The sequence below is a fragment of the Oratosquilla oratoria genome, chromosome 5, assembly GCF_046742065.1.
Source record: "Oratosquilla oratoria isolate Oo_2021 chromosome 5, ASM4674206v1, whole genome shotgun sequence".
Lineage (NCBI taxonomy): Eukaryota > Metazoa > Arthropoda > Malacostraca > Stomatopoda > Squillidae > Oratosquilla > Oratosquilla oratoria.
Window position 1 is genome coordinate 16,114,126 of NC_134781.1, and position 26,977 is coordinate 16,141,102.

The window sequence follows — 26,977 nt, forward strand, 5'->3', positions numbered from 1 at the left end:
CTTAATATCAATATAACAAAATACTATATTCTTGCAGTCAAGTGAAGCTATGATCTAATTTTGGAATATCTGAAATATATTTCTATTGCATAATTTTGGCACTATGCATATTTTTTTATCAGATTATAATGTTTTGATTGACTATGAAGATATGGGACTTAAAAAGATGACAATATGTAAAGACAATTATTTTGTTATCCTTCACAATACGGATAATTTTACTTTTTGTAAACATACACTTGTGTCGTATAGTGTTTACAAATTGTTGTAATAGTGGACGCGGAAGAGGAAAAGAGACAATTTTTATTATATTATATTATTACAGCTCCCTTAACTAGAATATCCAGACTAAAGGTAAGGAAATAGATCTGCTATATCATGTGAATTCACTTGAAGGTGTTGGGGTTGTACAGAATTGCAAGAGGTGAACAATATTGACTATCCATACCCAACAATACCTGTAACCTTAAGTTAATTTCGTCTGTCATCGACACAGCTGAGATGAATCTCCACTAAAGCCAGCCAGCTCTCTTCCCTCCATGATTCAGTGCAGTAGGGTATTGGAGTTGGAGCTCGGGTATCCTGGCGTGGGTGGTTGATCTGGAATCTTGGCCAACCATGCATCCATGATCCAGGTGCTAGGTGGTGTTTGAAGATTTCGGGTGATGCAACACTTAAGTTCCTGAGCTTTGTCAGGATGCAGTTGAAGAGTCGTGTTCCCTTGTGTGTGAAAATGCGGTGTGTCAGGGTCCTAATATTTTTTAGATTTTTCAGGAATGGTCATGATATAACATCTTACACAGCCTTCCTCTTCTTGGGTTAGCTAGGTCAACATAAAAATGGAATTCCTGATATTTGAGCTGAAGTAGTTCTCATGGGATGCAGAATGTCGCTATGAGTACAATGCAATTTGAATTATTCATCTAGTTGTCCTAGTTCCCAAGATACTGCATTTTGAAGGGCACAAAATTAGGCTTATATTGTCTCAGGAAATCAGGCCAAAATGTATGTAGGCTATAGCATGCTTCAACAGACACGTCCACATCGGGGGTTGAAATGTCGCAATACGTTTTACGTTATCCGATAATACGACCCGAAAGGAAAAAAAAAAAATTTGTACTTACGATTTCTCAGCTCTCCCGTAATACCCTGCCCTGGTTTTGGTATTAGAATAATCCGTGAGACTAGTAGTTTTTGTTTATTTGTGTCTGTTGCCCATTTAATGGATTTTTTTTTAGCTCATTTTTCACATTGAAACAATTTTTTTTTTCAATCTACTGCTGAACTACATCCTGTCCACACTGAGAAACATAACAGGGGTGTCTCCAGACACCTTCAAAAAACATCTGGATATATGGTTGGCCAAAATACCAGACCAGCCACCAACACCAGGATACACCAGCTCCAACACCAACCGACTGATCGATTGGACCAATGATGTGAGGGAGTTGCCTGGTCACAGTGGGACCCCAGTCTAGCTGCGTCGATCACCAACAGAAGTCATCAAACTGTATCAAAGTGTAATGCAGGCCACCATGTTTATCTTACGTTTTTATGTACCGACATGTAACTGATGATATGATTGGGTGAAATTTACTACGATCATAGTAAATACACTCATGTGACATTTTTATGAATTAGATTTCCCGCGATATGTAAATTTGGCCGTTTGAATGGTGTGCGCATACAATGACACACTATTGGCAGATGTCATAGACGGTGGTGCCTCTAGCAGTGTTTGACCTAGCTACTTGGGTGTGTCTTTTTTGTGATGCTGACATTAAGGACCAATTTTTTTCTGAAATCTTCCAGGTATAGATAATAATGTACATCTCTGCATCACTGAAGGGAAAATAGTTGTAGCTGTACAAGTTTCCCAGCAGCTAAGGTGTTGTAACCCTTGTATTTTTGCTTGTGAAAGATCGCTGTGGGCATTCCAGTTCTACTATTTCTGTGATTGTGTTTAGGGACCAGAGTTGGTAGCAGTATTCAAGCTAGGGTAGCACTAATAATTTCAGTAAATTCTTAGAGATGTACACCTAAATGATATAGCAATAGAAATTAGATATTAATTTTGTAAATAATTCAATGTAATATATATATTTCTTGGCAGAAATCAATAACAGAAAAAGTTAAGTAAATTTTTAGTTGTGCACACCTATGCAATATAGCAGTAGAAAATTAATTATTAATTTTGTAAATTATAATAGGTCAATGTAATATGTGATTTTTGTGAAGGAAATCAATAACAAACAAAGTTGCGGCAATTGAATGATACGCCATGCTTTATTTTGATAGATGCCGAGGTCAAAGAAAGGAAAGGATGATAAATTAGTCTATTCTAACCTAACCTACCTAACCTAACAAACCAATGCTACCTAACCAATATTTAGTAATTCAGTACCTCAAATTCTAAAGATCATCCAGGTCATTGTCATAACAGATGGTGACGGCCTGATTATTATTGTACCTCGGGTAATTAACAGACAACGGAAGAACCCTATGTTCTCTCAGATTTAGGGTCAACTAGGCCTGTGATTCGACCAACTCGGCCCTTTAATTACGCATGTTATACTAGTATTCATTAAACATGTTAAATGTTCTATATATATATATATATATATATATAGGCCTAGACAAATTTATAATAGCACATTAGATTGACACATAAAAACATGAAATCAAACTTAAATTTTGCTTAGAATACAATGTACCCGGTAATAAAAAGATGACATTAGATTATTACTTCATTTCATCACATGGAAATAATGTTACAATCAACATCTATAAGCACTTGCATTGGAATGCCCTTGAACATTGTCTACATTTTTATTGGGTAATTAAAAAAAGGAATAGCGTACATTGAATGACACCAATTCAATACAAAAATGATATGACATATCACTGATACTGATGCATTTAAAAATGAAAGTCCTTTATTGAAATTACATGTATATAACACAAGAAACAATTACAGTTAGCACATATAATGTACATTTGCTTATTAAATTCAATACCAAAACGATATGACATCACAATACATTTTAATGAAAAAAACCACAGGTTACATATTGTAAAAACAATTATTGTTAGCACATATAATGCACAAAATTCTGACAAGCATCAGAATACCATATGGAGTAAAATTTACCAATATTATAGATACTCAGTATAAAAGCATTTACAAATACAGAAACATACTTAAAACCTCAAAGCGAATAATGAATATTGTACAAAGTTTAAAAAAATAAGCAAACAAGCAGACAACCATCAAACCATTTATCAAATTAAATATCATTCAAAAGGTCAGATAGAGAATGGCAAAAATAACTTTACCACCATGAGGGATAATCAGTTTACTGTAATGTCGCTATTCAAACTATCTAAGAACGAACTAGCTTACTTCCTTTGATATTTAGTATTGCAAACTCCACATACTGGCTGCATTGTACAACATTAACCTCACATGACTCACAGCTCAAGGCTAACAGAACTTTCTAGACCTTCAGTCTACATGATAATGAGAAAGGGGATAAAGTGCTCCCGTGAAAAGATAGTTTTAAGCCTGTCAAACATAGGTTCGTGACCCAGTCAAATCGTTGTGTAGGTTCCACCTGACTCAGCTTACCCCAAGCAGAGTCGATCAGGTGGATCGGCAGTATGACATCATAGCATCATGCGCACGACATCATCATTTGAATGATGTAACACTGAAAAACATTACACTGGGGACCGGTGTATCATGTCAGTCTGTCTCTCATCTGACATTCCTAGGCTCTGGCCATGGAGCGAGGTGTAGCCTATGCTAAGAACTCTATCTGACAAATTTGTTAAACACCAAATCTTGGACATTGCATTGTAACAGGTTCAGCATTTTTGCATAATCCTCCACCATCTCCCCAAAAAAAGTCGATGGTAAGAGGTGCATTAGGTCAAATCTGTGGTGGGGGATTATGCAGTTAGGCCACAAATTCTTCCTAGGAAAATCATACCAGTATTAATGACCATCCTGAATGAATGGGCCAAGCAGGAATATCCATGGGGTTGATTTAAAGGCTGAGTTGGTTGAATCACGGACTGAGTTGGTAATGGGCTGAGTTGGACCTACACCGTTCTCTCATAAGGTCCAAGGAAGCCCTACATATTTGTAACAGTGCTTATTAACGTCACCTGGAGTTGGAGAACACCCGGTCCACAATATGAAAGCCGTGGTTTGATAGTGATTGGACTGGCATGGCATCTGGACCGTATAGTAGCAGCTTCTTTGTTAGTAAATTTGCTTGTAGCAAGGTTTTTTTATTTTTTATTTCCGCCAAGAAAATCGCATATTACGTTCATGTATTATAATTTATAAAATTAATATTTAATTTTCTAATGTTATATCATGTAGGTGTGCACAACTAAAATAATACCAATTGTTAAAAACAATATGAACAGAGCTGCAACAGGTGCTTGAGGTGCCATCTTTGTTTTGATAGATACCAGCCCCAGAAGAATATGCAATAGTATGTACCTGTACAAAATGTGCAAATTCTAAATACAGCTGTAGAAAAAGTGGTGTATCGTATTATAAATTCTGTAAATGTCAAAGTACACTCCTCCCTCGATTTAAGAACGCTCCATATACGAATTTTCGCTATAACAATAAAAAAATAATTTGTCCCATAAATCGAAATATGAACTAGAAATTCGCCATAACGAATAAAATCCTGTTGAAAAAATTACTGCATTTTTAAATCATAAATATTAAAAAGAAAATTATTTTTACATCATAAATATTAAAGAAAAAAAATGCCATATGTCCAGGTAAAAAAAATAAAATAAAAGTGAAAATAGATATGTACGTTTGTTATTGTTTTCAAAACAATGCTGTGTGCTGCTCGGTCTGCTCACCCGGTCTCGGTTAATCGTGGATTATTAGCATTATTTCAAGTGACATTATGCCTCCTAGGCGTCCAGGAAGCCCTATTAAGGATGGTGACAAGCCTAAGAGGGCTACGAAAGCAATATCTCTAGATACTAAGTTGTCTGTGCTAAAGAAAAGTGATAAAGGAATGAGAGTGAAGGACATTGCAAATTTGTTTGGTTATTATCTACTTTACATATTAATATTTTATGTGTCTGTATGTAATTAGCAGAGAACAGTATTCAAGATTATGCATATTTAATGTTGTGATGATTTTATAGGGACATGAAATTGTTTATAAGAACCTATCTCGCATAATATAATGGGTTTATATGGGAAAAAGTGCTCGATTTAAGTATATTCAATATATGAACGGTTTTTCAAGAACATAACTAGTTCGTAAATAGAGGGAGGAGTGTATTCAAGACCCAGAATATTGTTCACTTTGTCAGAATCCATCATGATGTATATAAAAATTTATACCGGTGATATAATTTGATAGTTCAATTTGACCCATTTATGGCACAATAAATGTCTTTCTCATCATTTTTATATCTCAGAATTACAAATTTAGTTGAATTTTCCCTTATGCAAAACTTTATGCCAATTTCAGCTTCATACATTCATGCAAGTTATGTCTTTTGGATATAAGAGGGCTATATGAAAGCAAAACAAAACAACAAAAAACATAATTTTCTCAGTTATTGTCAGGGCAGCAAAAGTCTACCCAAACTTTTTTGTCATCCCTCATGGTCTAGTTCATGAATCTGAAGATTAACTCAGGGGACATTCCAAGCACAAGAGATTCCCCCCCCCCCAGCCAATAAACTGTGACTATGTTCAGGTCACCATCCACCAGTAAAACAACACCAACACAGAATCAGATTGGCCATAGAAACAAACTGCCCTAGATGATGTACATTCATCACACAGCAGACACTAAACTATCCTAGCTGTATCTAGTCAGCAATACAATATTTCTTCCTTGAGTGTGTCATGGGCTAAATTGGGAAGGTTTTACCAGTTATCTAGGAGCCATGGGTCTTCTGCAAGAGAGATCTAGGGCAATAGATTAATTGATTGATTAACATTATTATAAATTAAAAATATCTTGTTGGCATGCCTTTCCATAGTAATTGTAATGCAGAATTTTTATTGACTCGGCAGGACAATTGTTTATACAGTAAAAACCTCTTTCAGATTTATTCAGTGCCAGGATGGTTGAGCAGGAGCATCGTTTAGATGTGGATTCAGAATTGAGATTTGAAGTTGAAGGCAAGAAGGAGATTGTGGAGCTAACAGTAAGAAATTTTTAGTTATGTATTTACAGGTTGATAAATAGTTGTTCGTCATATATGATAGACATTCTGTGTACATGAAAAATTTGTGTAAGGCCTGATTTACCTTTTATTGTTTTGTACATGAAAGAGATAGAGGAAGAATGAACTTGTATGAAAATGAGTGCATCATGAAAGATAAGTTCTGTTTTAAGTAATTTGACTAATTTCATGGTAAAAGATGAGAACAACCAGTGATGGTCTGCAAGATGCAGGTCAAAGATTATTTTCCTGCCACACATCTTCAGAAATTATGAACACTTACCTCTGTTGGAAGGTGCAGCCTTGAGAGCCTGGCACTTTGTATCCAGGCTGTGTCAAGATCTCTGTCAACTTTGCTCACCACCTCCTCTCCTCTTCCTCCACTACCTCCTCCTCTTTCTTTTATTCCTCCTACTCCTCTTTCTTCTCTTCCTCCTCTTCATTTTATTTCTCCATATCTACCTTACTCCCCTCCTTGTCCTCCTCCTCCTCCTCCTTCCATTAGTATTTTTGTATTTTCTCCTTTCTCCAATCTTCTGCATATGTCCACCTTTTTCTTAAGTGAAAGCACCACATATTTCCTCTTCTCAACCTTGGGCATGATGAAATAGAGTTGGCTAACACGTGCATGGAGGTGGCTAACACATGGTGGGAGAAGTGAACGGGACTGAGAAGCCCTGGTGGCAGCAGGAGCAACTAGAACCACACGCAGGAATTTTAAACTCACATGGGAATTTAATTTATTTTATTTATTTATTTATTTTTTATTTTTATTTTTTTACATATGTCTGTCTTTATCACAATTTTTTATTTTTGTGAAAAATACATCTATTATTTGAAGGTGCCGTATACTAGAAGGCTGGATATGAGGGCTTTTACTGTATTTGTAAATTTTTCTTCTAACTACTTCTACTTATTACAGTACTTCATTGCTTAGGCTTGTGATTTAAACTTTATTTTCATCGAATAGGATGTAATTTAAGCACATCATCATTCTGATCATTACGAGTCATTTCTCATAATCATGGAGGTAGTTTCCCTAGCCTTTTTCATGTCATGTTCCTAGCATACCTTCCATGAAGTGGCAAGTGTATGTGTGTGAGAGTGTGCTTTTATCCATTCACTTGTTTGACCTGTTTATGTTATGTTATTTTATTCCCTTAGCTAACAGCAGGTAAAGCAGAGGTGTTTGGTACAGAACTGGCTCCAAATAAAGTTTACACATTCCACTCTGGAGCCAAAATTGCTGTCTTCACCTGGCATGGATGCACACTTAAACTGAAAGGAAACACAGAGGGTACTTATATTGCCAAGGAAACACCTATGGTAAGCATTTCTCATTTTTAAGTATAATTAGATTTGTAATGTAGTATGTGAATAGCATTGGGCTTATATTTGGTTGACTTGAGATGTTAGAGTGTTTTTTCTGGGAGTTGTTGGTGGAGTACTGAATTTGATGGTTTGTCTCTTAAGGGCTTATTTAGTGAGTGTGCATATATTTTCATGTGGTGATAACTTGTTATAAATTGAAAGTGTTAACACACTATAGGTCTGGCCACAGATACAAACTGCCCAAGATGTAACTACCACACACAAGACACAGAACACCTCACACTACAGTGTTCCATTTTAATGATCCCTAGACAACAACACAATATATTTTCCTTAAGTGATTTGTGGATCCACCTGGAGGCTGTTGTCGATGATCTGATTGACTGTGAGCAGTGCTGGTAGAGTGGCCCTCCTTGAAAACATGTTGCTGTTATTATAAGCCAATCTATTAGTTTGAATAGTAGTCAGATTGGTCTGTAAGGTGCTGTGTTTTCAGGGGGGGGGCGGATGCTTTGGTTTCAAGATTGGGATCATGTTCTTCTCCTCCTCCTCCTCCTCTCCAGGTGTTTGAGTATTTGTTCTGTAACCAGGAGTATTTAAAAATGTCACTTAGACTCTTATGGCTGTTTGGGCAAGGTGGATGTATGAAATTTTGGCTGGGCCTTCAGCTTGGGAGATTTTCAATATCTTAATGGTCCGATCTATATAATTAGTGGTGAAAGAGGTATGGCTTCTGTATCTGGTTTGATTTTTCATGTTTATACTGGTAAAGTTGGGTTTGCAGCCTGCCCATTAAATTCACCAAACCTGGTCGGCGCAAACAAGCCATTAGCAAGCTGAACCAGGACCAGGGTGGACTATGGTGGGTTCTCTGTGTAGGCATCTGGACCATTCTCTCTTCCAAGACAATTGACAACCCTTCTAATCTGTGGAGCTCTGGAGGCTTAGAATGGATATAGTGGTTCTCTCTTAAGTAAGAAAAGCAGGCAATGGTGAGACCAAATAACAAGAGTTACATCTACTACTGGTTAGGCCACAGTGATGGGGTCTATCGTGAGAGAGTAGCACTAAGCATATCTATATAGATAAAGCACACCATTATAGAGATTACTTCAGTTGATAAGGGTATGATACTGGTGAGGTTGAAGTAGACACATACCATCTAAAAAGATCATTAAGAGAGATATTTATAACATTGCCAAGAGGTAGTTAACCAACTTTATTGCAACAATAGAGAGTAACCTAAAACAACCATATCTCAGGTACAAAAAATCTATATAGTGGAGTGCCTCAAGGTGCAGTACTATCCCCCTTACTGTTCAACCTCTTCATGAGTGGTCTTTCAGTTTCTGAACCAGAACTGAATACCAATGTTTTGTCATATATAGATGACTTGATAATGATAACCCAGCACAGTAAATGCAAAAGATGGTTAGTGATTAAAGCTGTGTCTGTAAACCAAGCCCTCTGTGTCAAGGTTGTTGACATACCAAGCAGATGACTCGGGATTGAAGTCACCACATAGGGCAAGTTTGAGGATGGTTGTGAGTTGATTGAGATTAGGCCTGAAGTTGTTAGGAGCTGTGGGGGAGGATGTACATGTTAACTGTTGTGATTCTGGATTTGTTACCTGTTTGGATTTGGATTGATTGGGTTTTGATGGTGCTGTGGTTGGGAGGAAGGATAGATTTGATGGTAATACTTGTGTCCACAAAGCACATTGATTGGTGGATCAGGGTGATGAGTCCATCATTGTTGCCGTTGGTCCAGTCTTGTCTGATGGAGGTAGAGTCATAGAAGTAGTAAAGGACAGTTTCAAGGGAACAGCATTGAGTAGGAACAGCAGTAGTACAAAAGTAACGTCACTCATCCGTGAGCAGAGATTCTCACTGTAATATAGACAAATGGTGTGTGGCCCTGGTCCGTAGGAGGGCCCCAAAACAGACCCTAAAGTATTTGTTACATGTTAACATACAGTCTCCATTATGGATAGTCAATGTATTTACATACATACATGTACCAAAGGCTTTTCCCCCATTACAAGGGAGGTAGCCAAAAAGAAAAAGGCATAAAAACCATGTATTTGATTCATATATTTGATTACCTCTATGCTTTAGTGTATATATTTTAGAATTTCTAGATTGATAGAATAGGCCCTACTAATTAATGTTGTAATTTCATAGGTTACATACTTGAATACTCACTCCTGCTTAGAAAGACTACGCAAACAAAATGATGAGAGAATAAGTAATGATGAAAATTATGTTCGTGGACCTGTTGCAATGATTGTTGGCCCTCAAGATGTTGGGAAGTCTACACTATGTCGCATTCTTTTGAATTATGGTGTTCGAATGGGAAGAAGACCTGTGTACGTTGACTTAGACTGTGGCCAAGGTGCTATTGCTGTACCAGGAACAATTGGTAAGTTTTTCCTTCGTTCACCTAGCTCTTGAATTATGATTTCTACTCATTGTTGTTTTATCTGCCTTGCAGTCCAGTCAGAAATGATGTTGACACTATTCAATACAGTGGTTTGTATAGTTTGCACAAGAAAATATACAAAGTGAACATAGTATATTACTGTTTTAGAACAGTAGATTATGTTGAAAATGTATTATAAGTAGTACATAATTTTATTTGTTTGTTTGCCATATCCTTACAGTATTTTCCTTGTATGATAGATAAAGGAGAATGGAGTGAATGGGACCTTTGTACTGTGTAATGTCACAACAATTTACCACTTTTTATCATTATGGACAATATAATTCATATCACTGAGGACTATTTTGGGTTCATGGATTTAGGTCGGAGGTCCTACAGAAATCAGAGAGGATGAGAAGAATCTATTTTATTCCACCTTGCAAGAGATAAACAATGACATACCAGCACACAATATCATACATACATATACCAAAGGCTTTTTCCCCCAACATGGAGGGTAGCCAAAAAGAAAAAGGCATAGAAACCACTTCCACCCATGGTGGTGATATAAATGCAAATTAGGCAGAGAAATGGAGACCTTTCTTTGGGTGATAGGTAGGTAGAGAAATCCTACATATGAATAACAAGAATGGTGTAAGACTAGCCTTCTTTGCACTCACAAATATGGTGATTGGTGGTACACTATTCAAATGTAGATATATACATAAACAAACATGGATATCCCTGGACAGTACCACAGTGAACTAAATAGACCACATACTAATTCAAAGAAAACATAGAAGTACATAGCAATATTAACAATCATACAAGGGAACAGACTTTAGCAGTGATTGCAATTTGGTAATAGGAAACATGAAAGCAAAATTAACAACACAGAAGACCTCAGAAAACAGAAATAAAAGGAACAATGTGGGCAGGTTAAAGATAGAAGGTATGTAAGAGGAATACCAGATTAAGGAACAGTTTTGATGTGCTAAATTTAATAAATAATGCTGAGGAAGAGGATATTGACAACAACAAACTAAAGAAAACATGAAGAGGTTATATATAGAGCAGCAGAGAACCATGCTGGATACTTAACACCGGTAAAAAAAACCCACTGATATGACAAAGCATGTAAGGAAGCAATGAAAGAATGAGAGAAAATCTAATGCAAAACCCGTTAGACAAACTTAGCAGAAAGCTTAAGAGAGAGTAGGAGGAGAGTTAAGAGATTATTTAGAGTGAAGTAATGTGAAGGACTAGAAAGAGCTAGATGAAATAGAATGAAATATACAGTAAGTCCTTATTATATGGTACATATGCGTTCCTGAAAACCTTACTGCAAATTGAAATTATCGTATACCGAACCCATTATAACATATGATAATAGGATATGGCAGACGTACCTTCTCCCTGCTCTTTCCTCTTCAAAATATCTACCAGATACTGTACCTTTGAATTTTTCTTACCATAAATAGAATCGAGGGTAGTAATTACTAAATACCGTTAGTGTGAATTTCTGGATAAAGAATAACCATATAAAGAATAACCATATAAGGAGGACTCACTGTATACGATAGTAAAGTGAAAAGACACTATGAATAGCTGAGAGCAGTAAAGACATTTTTTCAAGCAAGGAATTTGATGATAAAAGAATCAGTTGTAGATGTGCTATATGGAGAAAATGAAATTGTGAAACGGTGGCAGCAGTCTGTCTGTCTATATACCAATGACCTCTTTCCCCCCTATAATGGAGGTAGCCAACCAGTACATGCACCCACTCCCACCCATTCCACTCCTATCCATCACCCACTGTTTCCCTCTAATCTTAACTCCTCATGGATATAGAGTCATCTATGTCTCCTGCCAACTGCCCTGGTGAGAAGCAATGCAGCAAGACACAGTACATCCACAGCAAGGCCACTTCATTTATGCAGTAACCCTTCCTTCTCATCCCTTCTTGCAAAAAACAGAGAAGACAGGGAGAAATTCTTTCAGCATACATACATATACCAAAGGCTTTTTCCCCCTACACGGGGGGTAGCCAAAAAGAAAAAGGCATAGAAACCACTCCCACCCATTCCATTTCCTATATGGGCGGGAAAAAGCCCTTGGTATACGTGTATATATATATATATATGTATATATATATATATACATATATATATATATATATGTATATATATATATGAATATAAATATATATATGTATATATATATATATACATTATATACATATATATACACCCATATATATGTATATATATATATATATATATATATATATATATATATATATATATATATATATATACATACATATACCAAGGGCTTTTTCCCCCTTACAAGGGAGGTAGCCAAAATCAAAGGCATAAATCCACTCTCACCCATTTCATCCCCACATACTCCACTCCCATTCACCACCTCTCCCTCTTCTTGGCTCCTCCTGGGTGACAGGTCATCCCTTCAGGCTGTGTCAAAAACTCATACATACATACATACATATACCAAGGCTTTTTTCCCCCTTACAAGGGAGGTAGCCAAAAAGAAAAAGGCATAAAATCATTCCCACCCATTCCATCCCTAAATACACTCCACTCCCCTCCACCCTCCCTCCCATCTTAGTCAAAAACTCAAAATATAGTATCCATATACAACTATTCTCCCCTCATACCTATCCCCTGTTTTCTCCCTTACCTTCTTGACAGATCTCTCCTTCTTGCTTAAAGCCCCTTTTACCCCATCCATCCATCCATCCATCTCACTTTTTGGTTGTCCCCTCAAATTCACTCCATCCACTTGTGTACCTCTCTTTTTTATATTCTTTCTTCAATCATTCTCTCCATGTGCCCAAACCATTTCAATAATCTTTCATCAGCCCTGTCTGCCAGCTCCCTTTCTACTCCCTAGTAATAATAAAAAAAAAAAATTCTCTAAATTTCATAACTTATTTTACAGGAGCTCTTCTTGTAGAGAGAGCGGCATCTGTTGATGAAGGATTTTCTCAAGAAGCTCCCATTGTGTACAATTTTGGTCATATTTCTCCACAGGAGAACATGACCCTATACAATATCTTAGTTTCTCGGATGGCGGCAACAGTACACAATAAAATGGGGGTCAACAGAAAAGGTAAAGGGACACAATTTTTTTTTTTAATATGATAGTAGATATGCTATTATCAACCCTACAGTTCTTGGCTTTGGGATTAATGCTCATAGATTTAAAAGTTCCATGATAAATTTGACAAGGTTGCAAATTTAACTAGAAACTTATGCCCTGTCAGTCTTTTTTTACTTTGATATTAATTTTCAAACCATGGTATTAATTTACCAAGCACATAATTTATTACCTTGTCTATTATAAATCTTCTGATGTATTGTCAATGTTGGTTGTTGTTGTTGTTCCTCTTCTTCTTCTTCTTCTCATCCCTTAGACTATGGCCAAGCAGTCCTGTTTCCTTGAGGAACGCCATGGCTGGAATGGGGTTTTTCCCACAATCTTCCATAATCTGTTGTATGATATGGGGTGAAGTGTTACATCCTGCATCCTGGACAGTATCTGGTGTGGTCATCCAGCTGCCTCTGGTAACTTAGAAGAGCTGGATGGTGACCACACCAGCCTGGCTAGGTGAACTTTCTCAGGGGAGAGAGTATTGAGAGGGATGGATGTTGGGGTCAGGCTGTTGATGGAGCTGTGATCAGTATGTTTATGGATATACTTCTGGAGGCGAGTATCTGGTGGTTGTGGAGAAAGAGAAGAAAGAATTTATGTGTGATATAGGTATTTGGATGTTGTTTTTATGTTTTTTGGCATGTGTGGGTTTTCTGTCATGTAGTGTAGTGGGTGGGCTGTGTTTGTGGAGGCTGTAGCAAGTGTTTGCATGCCTATCATGTCAAGGGGATCCTTGACTTTGAGGGTATTTATTTCATGGAATGGATGGTCTAGGTGTTGTATATGTGCAGTCTATAATTGGTTGCAAAGTAGGACAGGAGACTCATATGAGAGGTACAAAGAAAAGAGAAGTAAAGTATAAGATAAAGGAGGCAAAGAAGAGAGCGGATGTGAAATGGGGTAAGAGTATGACAGAAAATTTTGAAAGTAATGAAAAGATATTTTAGAAGAAAATTAAGAGGGGAAGGGGAGGTGAATCAAGTAGAGAAGAAAAGGTAAAAGTTGCAGATGGAGAGATGATAATGGAAGAGATGGCAGTATGAGGAGGATGGGCAGAGTATTTTAGGGAGTTGCTAAATGTGAAGGAGGGTAGGGAGGGAAAGGTAGTTGCAGTGGGAAGTGCTAAGAAAATGACAGTGATAATTGAGAAAAATGGAGGAGAAATAAGGAAAGGTGAGATGAAAGCATTTATTAAGATGATGAGAGCAGGTACAGCACCTGGATTAGATGGGTGCCATGCAGAATGTCTTAAAAAAGGAGGTACATTGATGGTGGACTGGCTGGTAAGGTTATTTGATATTTGTCTAAAAGAAGGTAGAGTGCTGGAGGACTGGAGGAGTGCTTGTATAGTTCTGGTTTACAAGGGAAAAGGGAACAAGTGTGAGTGTAGTAGTTTCAGAGGGATCGGCTTGTTGAGTGTAGTTGGGAAGGCTTATAGGAGGGTCCTGATTGAGAGGATTAGGAGAGGAATAGAGGGAATTATTGGTGAAGAATAGTGTGGGTTTATGACAGGTAAGGGTTGCATAGATCAGACTTTTGCAGTAAGACAGATATGTGAAGAAGCTTTAGGTAAAGGTAAGGATGTTTTTTGGACCTTTATGGATTTGGAAAAGGCTGACAGGGTAAACAGGAAAGTACTGTGGTAGGTATTGCAGATATATGGGATAGGAGGAAAGCTGTTAAGAGCAATCAAATTTTTTTTACGAGAGTAGTAAAGCCTGTGTTAGAATTAGAAATGTAGAAAGTGAGTGGTTTGAGGTAAAGGTTGGGACTTCACCAGGGATGTGTTGTCGCCTTGGCTGTTCAATCTATACATGGATGGGGTGGTGTGAGAGTTAAAAACAAGGGTAATGGACAGGGGATTGTTGATGGTTAAAGGAAATGGAGAAAAGTGGGAGATAAGCCAGTTGTTGTTTGCTGATGACGTTGCATTTGTGTCAGAATCAGAGGATTAAGGAAATTAGTGATGGAGTTTGGGAAAGTGTGCTAAAGAAGGAAGTTTAAGATAATGGGGATAAAAATAAGGTGATGAGATGTACAAGTGGAGAGGATGGCAGCAAATTGGAAGTGAATATTAACCACTTCCATACGGTGACGCCTACGTAGGCGGCATGAGGAGCAAGTGGGTACTCGATGATGCCGACGTCGGCATCTTGATTATATTTATTGTAGTCATACCTATGTAATTTCCATTCTCTCTAAACTGGCTTCATCAATTTTCTATGGTTATCAAAATACACGGGTGAAAGAGAACGAACGATTGAGCACTGACTTTATTTTTTATAATGCGATTATTATGATGCAACATCGCACGTCGGGCAGCTAATTTACCTAGTTGTATTTACCTAGTTGTATTTTGCGGGAAGGGGAGCTATACTCGTGTTGTCCCGCCTTTGTATCTTGCAGTGTCTAGTTTGTTTTTAAACTCATGAATGGTTTTTGCGCATACTATTTCATTGTCCAGTTTGTTCCAAGTGTCCAAAACTCTATGAGGAAAACTGTTTTTCTTCAGTTCTCTTCTATAGCTATGTTTTTTTATTTTCTTTCCATGTCCTCTTGTGTTTCTTTTGTCCCAGTTAAGTAAGTTCTCACTATCGAGTACCTCTGTGCCTTTCATGATTCTGTAGATGGTCAATAGGTCACCTCTCTCTCTTCTTTGCTCCAGTGTCGGTAACTCCAGTTTAGCCAATCTCTCTTTGTATGATAGGTTTGCAAGTGCAGGTGCCATTTTTGTAGCTGCTCTTTGGATTCTTTCTATTTTCTTTATATTCTTTTTGGTACTGGGGGACCACAATGTCGCTGCATACTCTAATCTAGGCCTTATCAATGTAACCAATATTTTTTTCATCATGTCTTCGTCCAAGTATGTAAACGCCACTTTTATTGATCTTAGCAAATTGTAAGTCTCCCCGACAATTTTGTTAATCTGTATATCATAGGACAAGTCGTTCGTGATAATTACTCCCAAATCTTTTTCGGATCCTACTTTCTTTACTTCTTTGGTTCCAATTGTATATTTTCCTGATATTCTGTTTTTGCTTTTTCCAAACTCCATTATGCTACACTTCTTAGTATTAAAGTCCACTTCCCATTTCTGACTCCAGTTCCATACCCTATTTAGGTCTTCTTGCAGTGCTTCACAGTCCTCATCAGTTTCTATTTTCCTTAGCAGTTTGGCGTCATCGGCAAAGAAGCTCATGTAGCAGTTCACGTCCTCATCCATGTCATTCATATAGATAGCAAACATTATTGGTGCCAGCACAGATCCTTGCGGTACTCCACTGATCACCTCTTTCCAGTCTGAATATTTTTCTCTGAGCACTACTCTCATCTTTCTACCAGTCAGAAAGTCCTCTATCCATTTTAGTAGGTTTCCCTGTATTCCTCCTATGTGTTCCAGTTTTTTTAGTAGTTTTCTGTGTGGTACTTTGTCAAAGGCTTTTTGCAAGTCTAGGAATGCACAATCAGCCCATCCATTTCTTTCTTGCACTATGTCTATTAGTCTTGAGTAAAAGCATATTAAGTTTGTGGAGCATGATCTTCCTTGTCTGAATCCGAATTGTCTTGGGTTTAATATGTCATTGTCTTCCAGATGTTTTACCCATCTATTCTTGATTATTTTCTCACAAATTTTGGCAATGGTGCTTGTTAGTGATACTGGCCTATAGTTGGTGGGTTCTTCTTTGTTTCCTCCTTTGTGTATTGGTACAATGTTAGCGTTTTTCCAGTCCTCGGGTATCTTTCCTTCTTTGAGTGAGCTGTTTATTAAGATGTGTATTTTGTCTGTTAGTTCTTCTTTGCACTCCTTTAGAATCCAATTTGCAATACCGTCCGGGCCATGTGATTTTCTGACATCCAGCCTTGATAAATGTTCTGATATTTCCTTTAGTGATGCTGTAAACTCATTCATGAGGGGAGATTTCTTGTTTTTGTCTATGTCACAATTCGGTATTTTCTCTCTGGTGAAAACAGATTTAAAGTGATTGTTCATGACTTCGGCCATCTCTAAATCTTCTGTGTATTCTATGTTTCCTTGGCATAGTTTCACCAATTCCTGTTTGTTTTTAAGTTTACCATTCACATACCGATAGAATAGTTTGGGTTGCTCTTTGCATTTGTCTATAATATCCTTCTCATGGTTCCTTTTCTCCTCTCTTCTCACATTAACATACTCATTTCTATAGTTAACATAAATTTGCCATTTGCTTTGTTTTTTGTCTTTTCTCCACTTTTTCCAAGCTTTGTCCCTTCTGTCTTTTGCCTCACTGCATCTTTTGTTGAACCAACATTTAATGTACTCTCTCTCTCGCTTTTGTCTTGGTACATGCCTGTTTACCCCTTCATTGTAGTTTTCCATCAATATATTCCATTTCTCTTCCACTGCTGTTTCTTCCCTGTAAAATATTACCCAGTTTGCATTCCGGAAGAATGTCTTTAGTTTTGTAAAGTCTGTTTTGTTGTACCTCAGTCTTCCTTTCCTATGCTTTTCGTTCCTCTCTATGTCTATTTCTTCCTTTAGTATAGTTTCGATGAGTACATGGTCACTCTTTCCAATTGGTGTCTCATACTGGACTTTATGCACTATTTCAGGCTCTGTTGTAAATATTAGATCTAGTTTCGATGGCTCTTCATTATTTCTGTACCTTGTGTTTTCATGGACCCATTGGGTCATTGTGTACTCCATGGTCATATCTAGCAGTACATTGCCCCACGAGTCATCTCCTCCTTGCACTGTCATGCTGTCCCAACAAATTTCTTTGCAATTGAAGTCCCCCATAACTACCAGATTACCCTTACCCATTAGTATCTCATTGAGTGATTTTCTTGTGTCATCTAGCATTTTTTTATGTTCAATTTCTTTCCAAGCGCTTGTTTTTGGAGGCACATAAGTCACCACAAACTTTCTACTTTTCATATTCTTGCCTTCGACTTTTATCATGATCAATTCAGCATTACCTTTGCCCTCTGCAATTTTTGTCACCTTTAGGTCTTTCTTGGCCAAGAACATGATTCCCCCTCCCTGTTTCTTGTCCCTGTTTTTTATCCAGTAGTTGTATAAACCTTGTCCGATAACAGTGGATGGTATTTCACCTCTTAGTTTAGTCTCTACAATTCCCATTATGTCTGGTTTTGCTTCTAACAGATAATCATTGAGTTCGTTCAGTCCCGAAATTAGTCCGTCAATGTTGGTATAGGCCACTTTTAATTTTCTTCCTTCTCCCTGGTTTCTTCTTCCCTTGTTTTGTTCGTTTTGAAGCGCCATTGTCTTAATCTCAAGTCTATTACTCTCCACTGGAATTCTTTGCATTCTGTCTCCGATCTTTTCAAGTTTTTTTTCCTTTGCTTCTTCTCTTAGCGCCCTTTCTTTTTCTAATTCCTCAGTACTCATTTCTCTTTTTATCCATATCTTATTGTATTTTTCACTCTTTGCCAAGTTACCTACTTTTTCAAATATGTCTTCTACTACCACTTGTGACCTTAGTTTTATCTTTAGAGGTCGATTCCTATCCTTAGTATAGCGACCAATTCTGTAAGTCTCTTCTAAGTCTGTGCCTGAATCACTATCTCCCCCCTGAATTTCATTAAGGATTTCTACTGCTGTCTCTTTTTCTTCTTTTTCTCTCATGTACCTCGCCAATCCTTGTTTTTCTTTAAGCCCATAAACCACAATACATTTCTTCCTATCTACTGTGTCCCTGACCCAATTTGCTTTTTCGTTAATCACTTGAATGATTGTGTCTTTTGCATTATCTTGCATTTGCTGCTTGACTATTTCTTTGAAAGCAATTTCTTTATTTTCAATATTTTCTTTCCACTTTTTAATTTCCTGGATACTGTCCCCACCTAAGTTTTCTTCGATCTTTTGTGTCAATTCTTGGAATTTGTTGTTCACTTCTTGCTTTAGATTTTCGCTATTATTATCATTAGTTTTCTTCTTTTCATTTTCATTCTTCAGTTCATTTATGTCTCTTTTCATTTCTTTAATTTCGTTTGTAAGATCCAAGTTAGCTTTTTTCAGGTCAGAAATTTCGTGGTTAGTCTTAGATAAACAATCAATTAAACCAATTACCTCTTTTCTTAAGTCCATGATTTCATTTTCCCACCGAGTCCTATTTTTGCTCATCTCTCTCTCTATCTCTAATAATCTACTTAAGTTCTTTCTTTCGTACTTACCAAACCCTAAGAATTCATTGTCGTAACACGCGGCGCTTTGTTTATTGTTTACATCGCGTTTCAGTGGATTGCCTCCAGATGGCTCTGATTCGCAACTGGCTTTCGAGTCGTTTTCATTCATTTTTGCTAATTTCGAGTTAACACAATTAACTAGCACTGCATAGATACCATTTCGGGCACTCACGTTCACTCCCCACCCCTACAGTACAAACCAGGGGCACATGTGATGTGCCCCAGGTTGAAGAGGTTAAGGGAGAGAGACTGGAGGAAGTGGATAGCTTTAGATACTTGGGTGCAAATGTGGCAGGAAAGGGAGGAGTGGAGGTGGAGGTAGAATGTAGATTGAGAGAAGCAAGTAAATGCCTTAGAGGATATAAAAGTGTAATGAGAAATAGACATTTGGGAATGGATGCTAAGAGGAGACTGTATAAAGGGGTGATGGTGCTAGCAAGACTGTAGGGGCCAGAAACATGGAACTTAAGAGAGAAAGAGTTTAAATGTGTTTGAAATGAAGTGCCTGAGAAGTATGGTAGGAGTTACTAGGCTGGATAGAGTGAGAAATGAGGAGGAAAGAGGGGGTGGAATGGGAGTTGGGAGATAGGGTTGATGAAAGAGTATTGGGAAGGTTTGGACATATGGAAAGAATGAGTGAAGAAAGATTAGTAAAAAAAGAAGGTGTGGAAGGCAGAGGTGGAAGGAGTGAACATGAGGGTGTGACCAAGGATGAGATGAATGAGGTAAAAGGGGCATTGAGAAAGTTTGAGGGAACTTGGTCTTCATGAAGCACAGGACTTCTTGCAGATTGTAGGCTAGCCACCTGTTGTTCTGTGCATTGTGCAACTTGTCCTGAAAAGAACCAGAATATTCCCAGTTCAACTGGGTGTTTGACCTTGTTGAGGAATTTCTTGGCTTTTGTGAGGTGGTTTTCTTGTAAGGGGGAAAAAGCCTTTTGTATATGTATGTATGTAAAATTATCCTTATAGAATTATCTAATTTTTTTTCTTATTTTCTAGTTGCAGCATCTGGTGTGATCATCAACACATGTGGATGGGTTAAAGGGGATGGTTATAAGAGCCTAACTCATGTTGCCCAGTCGTTTGAAGTAGACGTGATTATTGTTTTGGATCAGGAAAGATTATATAACGAATTGGTTCGAGATATTCCTTTCATCAAAGTTGTATTCCTGCCAAAAAGTGGAGGGGTAAGTGTGATTATTTTCAGTAAAACATTTCTTTCTGTTTATGAAGACTTTGTGAAGGGGTGAAGATGTTCATGCCACTATGGATCAGAGACTTAGAATTTAAAGGAGGTAGGAAGGATAAACCAATATGTGTTTGAGATGATATGTTTATGAAGTATGGTGGGGTTTACAAGGATGGATAGAGTAAAAAAAATGAGGCAGAGGCAGAGAGTGGAGATGGAAAGTTGTTAGGTAGGGTTGATAAAAAAAATAAATGGCAGAGGTCAAGGTAACAGCAGTTTGAACCTTGCTGCCAGCGAGTTGGACCAAGGGCATGGTTCACTAAATTCCATGCTACAAAGCCCTCTGTAAGGGGCACCGTCCCAGCCTCCTGATAGGGGGAGTTTGTGACGTTAAACCAAATCAATCAATCAATCACAAAATGGTTTGGTCTCAAAATGAGTGAAGAAAGACTTAGAATAAGCTTGAGGAGAAGACTGGGAATGAGGTGGATGGATGAAGTGAAAGGGACATGGGGTGCAAGAGGAATGTATGTTGAGCAGAGATGGGAGAGGGCAAGAAATAGGTGTGAATGGGAGAGGTTATCAATGAATAAAAACTTGACACAGTCTGAAATGATTTCTTCTCTGTTTTGTAGATTCTGTAGTGAATGAGAGAGGAGGGTTGCAGTGTAATGGAGCTGTGAATGTAAACCAGTTTTCTCTGGCAGGCCCTGCTGTATAGGTGCTATGTCTTGCCACATTGCTTCTGACCCAAGCTCCACAAGGAGATAAGATGAAAGGGACAACAAATAGATGTACATACATACATATACCAAGGCTTTTTCCCCCTTACAAGGGAGGTAGCCAAAAAGGAAAAGGCATAAAAACATTCCCACCCATTCCATCCCTGAATACACTCCACACCCCTCCACCCTCCTTCTCATCTTAGCACCTCCTGGATGACGGGTCATCCCTTCACCTTGTCCACCGCCCTGGGTCAGAAGCAGTGTCGCAAGACACAGCACATCCACAGCAAGGCCACCTCATTAAATCGGTGACCCCCCCTCTCCATCCCCCCATGCATAAAGGAGAAGACGGGGAGAAATCCCTTCAGGCTGTTTCAAAATTTGCTCACACATACTACCTCACCCCCCATCCCCCCACCCATTCCACCTCATGCATCACAACATCATCCATATGCAACCATTCTCCATTCACCCCTGTCTTCTGTCCTCTCCCGTCCTTCCTCAACAGACATTCCCCTCTTCCCCAAAGCCCCCTTCACCCCATCCATCCACCTCATCCTAGGACGTCCCTTCATGTTCACTCCCTCCACATCTGCCTTCCATACCACTTTTACTAGTCTTTCTTCACTCATTCTTTCCATGTGTCCAAACCATCCTAATACTCTTTCATCAACAAATAGATGTACATACATACATACATATACCAAGGTTTTTTTCCCCCTTACAAGGGGGGTAGCCAAAAAGAAAAAGGCATAAAATCATTCCCACCCATTCCATCCCTGAATACACTCCACACCCCTCCACCCTGCCTCTTATCTTAGCACCTCCTGAATGACGGGTCATCCCTGCACCTTGTCCACTGCCCTGGGTCAGAAGCAGTGTCGCAAGACACATAGATGTGGGATGGATAAAGGGTGGATTTATGTTTTGACTAGGGCACCCCCCCATATACAAGTGAAAAAAAATGTATATATATTTCTATTTATATGTGTATTTTTACCTAGTTGTATTATATGGGAAGGGAGGTATGTGTGTGTGTGTATTATATATATATATATGTATGTGTAATATATATATATATATATATATATATATATATATATTTTTTTTTTCACACCAAAAGGTCAAAGGGATGGTGATTCGAATCCTGCCACTGGCATAGTTGAACTAAGGGCATAGTTCATTAAATTCCATGTTACAAAGTCCTCTGTAAGGGGCGCCATCCTCCTGATAGGCGGGAGTTTTTTTCCTCCTCCTCCTCCTCCTTCCATATACATGTACTCGTTCTTTTATATTGTTTCTACTATTTTTCAGGTAGTAGAAAGAACAAAGTCCATGAGGAGATCAGGAAGAGATGACAGAATTCGGGAATATTTTTATGGCTTGAAGACCAGGTATCACCCACATAGCTTTGATGTCAAATTCAGTGCACTCACCATTTATAAGATTGGGGCTCCAGCTCTTCCAGATTCATGTATGCCAGCAGATATGAAAGTTGATGATCATATGACCAAACTTGTTCCAGTAGAACCAAGTAAGTTAATCCTTGCTCTTCAGCATTACTTAAAGATAAGAGTGCAATTCCTTCAACATGGTGGCATGATATCTTTTAGAGGTGGGCATCACAAACAAAATTTCACTTCTGTAACTGGAAGTCCATAAACAAATTACTTGACTTTCTGCTACTGTGAATGCTTGACTTCTGCTGTGTTAATAAAGAGGTGTGTTATGTATTTGTGTATCACTCTCCAGTTGGTGAGAAATGTGGCTGTATATTTGGTTGGGGGTATTTTGAATCTGTTTGTAGTGAACCAGTTGTTGAGTGTATCAAGATAAAGATATGGTTGTAGTATTTCTGCAGATTTGTCTACATTACAGTGTGTGCATGTAACTGTTATGTTGTCTGCATAAGAAGATTTGTATTTCAGAGGTGTCAGGTGTGGGTATATCATACATGTATAGATTAAAGAGTGTGGGTGATAGACCAGAACCTTGTGGTACTCTGTCCTTAACCTCTTCAATACGGGCCTTAAATCTCGCGGGCAGCATCCGCTGCCAGCCGTACGACGTGTCGTAATAATACTCGCATCATAAAATATAGTCACCACTTATATTGATCGTTCTCTCTTTCACCCGTGAATTTTGATAACCATAGAAAATGTGATTAAAGGCAGTTTAGAGAGTATGTCATTACGCAGGGGCAACTACAATAAATATAATCAAGACGCCGATATGGCAGCCTCGCGTATCCACTTGCTCCTCATGCCGCCTACATATGCGGCACCGTATGGAAGGGGTTAAAGTTTCTGGTACATGATGATTGGCCATTATATAACACATAGACAATTCTATCTGGCAGATAATTGGCCAGCTATCTTTTGGTATTGGTCAATTATCTGGCAGGTAGAGATGCCTATGGGTCATACAACGGCCAATCATAGCACATGAGAAACTTTAAGAATGGAGTACCACAGGACTTGGTTCTGTCCCCCATACTCTTTAATCTATACATGCACAATATACCACCACCCAACACCTCAGAAGTACAAAACTTAGTGTGAGTGCCTGGAGAATTTTATTTTTACCTTCTGTATGAAAAATTAGAAATGGAGAGAGTGAGTGGTTTGAGGTAAAGGTGGGACTTCATCAGGGATGTGTTATGTCACCCTGCCTGTTCAATTTATACATGGATGGGGTGATGTGAGAGGTAAATGCAATGGTGGTGGGTCAGGGGTTGGAGATGGTTAAAGAAAATGGAGAAAAGTGGGAGGTAAGCCAGCTGTTGGATGTGAATGTGGCAGGAAAGGGAGGAGTGGAGGTGGAGGTAGAATGTAGATTGACAGAAGCAAGTAAATGCCTTGGTGGATTAAAAAGTGTAATGAGAAATAGACATTTGGGAATGGATGCTAAGAGGAGATTGTATAAAGGAGTGATTCTGCTGACAGCACTGTATGGGGCAGAAACATGGAACATAAGAGGAAGAGAGAAGGAGTTTGAATGTGTTTGAGATGAGGTGCCTGCGAAGTATGATAGGAGTTACTAGGCTAGATAGTGTGAGAAATGAGGAGGTGAGGAGGAGAATGGGGGTGGAAAGGGAATTGGGAGATAGGGTGGATGAAAGAGTATTGGGATGGTTTGGACACATGGAAAGAATGAGTGAAGAAAGACTAGTGAAAGAGGTGGGGAAGGAGTGAACATGAGGGGGCTACCTAGGATGAGATTGATGGATGGGGTAAAGGGGGCTTTGGGAAAGAGGGGAATGTCTATTGAGGAAAGACAGGAGAGGACAGAAGACAGGGGTGAATGGAGAATGGTTGTATATGGATGATGTGATCCATGAGGTGGAATGGGTGGGGGATGAGGGAGTATGTGTTAGAAAAATTTGACACAGCCCGAAGGGATTTCTCTCTGTCTTCTCCTTTTCTACATGAGGGGACAGAGAGGGGGGTTTGCTGATTTAATGAAGCAGCCTTGCTGTGGATGTGCTGTGTCTTGCGACACTGCTTCTGACCCAGGGCAGTAGACAAGATGCAGGGATGACCCATCATCCAGGAGGTGCCAAGGTAAGAGGGAGAGAAGAGGGTGGAGGGGAGTGGAGTGTGATAGGGATGGAATGGGTGGGAGTGGTTTTTATGCCTTTGTTTTTTGGCTACCTCCCATATAAGGGGGAAAAAGCCTTTGGTATATGTATGTATGAAATTTTTTTTACTTGTGTTGATCAGCTGTTGATGTTTGTGTTACATATTTCTTTCTGCATACCTTTATTTAGCTCATAAATTGAAAATGATACCAGTGCTCTAGAATTAGACAGTACCCATAGAAGAAATAATGAACCATCATTAGCTATCCAGAGTGATTTTGGTGGAGAATGGCAACAGCATTGAGTAGGTATAAACATCACCCACTGTTATGAGTGTTGTCACATAGACTAGATTAATTTCTGAAGTGGTCTTGTTTTTTCAGGCATCAAGATAAAACACCACATACTTGCTGTTAGTCTCACAACAGACCCAGAAGAAGTATTAACAAGTAATGTTGCTGGATTTATTTGTGTGTAAGTATTCCTTTCTGTTTTTTTTTATCTAATAATAACTAAGTGCCACACACCCAAACTTAAAAGGTTCAATCCACAGAACCTGTTCTGCCATATAGTGTAGTGGGTAGGCTGTGTTTATGGAGGCTGCTGCGAGTGTTTGTGTGCCTCTCATGTCAAGATCTGGAACTAAGTTCACCTCTATGCTGAGGCATCCTCTGATACAATCCAGCCTTTCCTACCCAAAAACCACCAGTACCTTGAACCTGAGCAGTTTGGTAGAGGTCAAGGATGACCATTCATCCATTAGGTGCTCAGATAGGAGGGGGTAATTAAATGGGTTTTAATTGTATATAAACGAGGGTGGCCATGTCAAAGCACATATCCACATCATAAACAAACAAAACCCATTCAACCATTCCTACCATCTCATTTGCCCAGTCCCATGGTCTCTTGTCACACTGTTTGAAGATGGGGGGACCTTGGTAGTAAATATTATGTACATATATATTCTTAGTTCTATTTCTATCCCCCCCCCAACACAAACACACCTTTGTATTGATACTATAGCTATTAAATTTCTTCTTTTCTCATTGCAGTGTGGACGTTGATGAAGAAAATAAATATATGAATGTGTTGTCACCGCAACCAAAACCGCTGCCTCAAACAATACTCCTTCTTTCCGACATTCAGTTTATGGATTCCAATTAGCCTTTGACTAATTGTGTAAATATTTTTGGATGCCTTATTGTAATTCATGCATTGTGATCTTTTATGATTATTTGTAAAAGGTCTGTAATATGCATTAATAAGTTATGAGTATATTTCCTTTGAGTATTTTTTAATGGAAAAAAGTTTATGAATACGACTTTTGTAAAAAGTATAAAAATTTTGTTAAAGAAGATGTGAAAATAAAGTCTAATGTGCATTGGCCATAGGACATATAGCAGAGTTTTTCTTTGCACCTACTCCCCCCCCCCCAACCATTCCACTCCCATCCACCACCCATTGTTTCCCTCTTATATAATCCTCTAACTCAGTGGTTCTTAATCTGGGGTACCTGTGCCCTCAAGGGGTATGAAACCTTAAGCCTGGGGGTACGAGACATGATAACCAGGGCAATGGTACTGTATATTTACAATGAGAAAGCAAATAAGGTTTGTATCACTCATCCTTTTCCTATGCTTGCATTGTATTTGTATTGGATGGGGGTACGAGGAAATTTTCTGAGATATCAAGGGGTATGGACACTGGAAAAGGTTAAGAACCACTGCTCTAATGACATTCACCCTTAGAGGTTACATCCCACAGCTCCAGCATCTCGACTCAGTAACAAACCACATCCTGGCAGATGATCTGAATGTGCACCATCCTATCTGGCTTGTCACACAAACAGCAGATCAAAGAGAACACTAATTTCTTAAACACTTCCCCCAACTTACATATACCAAAGGCTTTTTCACCCAATACACAGGGGGTAGCCAAAAAGAAAAAGGCATAGAAACCACTCCCACCCATTCCATTTCCTATAGATTCCACTCCCCTCCACCCTCTTCCATCCGTCTTATCTTGGCACCTCGTGGATGACGGGTCATTCCTGCATCCTGTCCACTGCCCCCAACCCAAGAATAATAAAGTCCAGGAATAACCTCACCAGAGAACCACTTCAACAGCTACCAGAAGAGGCTGG

General features: G+C 38.5%; 1 protein-coding gene across 3 annotated transcripts; it reads left to right on the plus strand.

The window, feature by feature from the left end:
• The first annotated feature begins 215 nt into the window (after positions 1 to 215).
• cbc (protein CLP1 homolog) lies at positions 216 to 26,231 on the plus strand. 3 transcript variants are annotated; one of them, XM_076184934.1, is made up of 9 exons: positions 216 to 354; positions 6,107 to 6,207; positions 7,390 to 7,551; positions 9,741 to 9,978; positions 12,940 to 13,110; positions 20,340 to 20,527; positions 22,569 to 22,788; positions 25,218 to 25,308; positions 25,887 to 26,231. In XM_076184934.1, the coding sequence occupies exons 2-9, from the start codon at positions 6,124 to 6,126 to the stop codon at positions 25,996 to 25,998; spliced, it is 1,266 nt and encodes a 421-aa protein (XP_076041049.1). In that variant the 5' UTR covers positions 216 to 354; positions 6,107 to 6,123; the 3' UTR covers positions 25,999 to 26,231. The 3 variants fall into 3 exon arrangements, with proteins under 3 accessions (XP_076041049.1, XP_076041051.1, XP_076041050.1); XM_076184936.1 differs by lacking the exon at positions 216 to 354 and adding an exon at positions 1,497 to 1,520; XM_076184935.1 differs by lacking the exon at positions 216 to 354 and adding an exon at positions 1,852 to 1,888.
• The last annotated feature ends 746 nt before the right edge of the window (positions 26,232 to 26,977 follow it).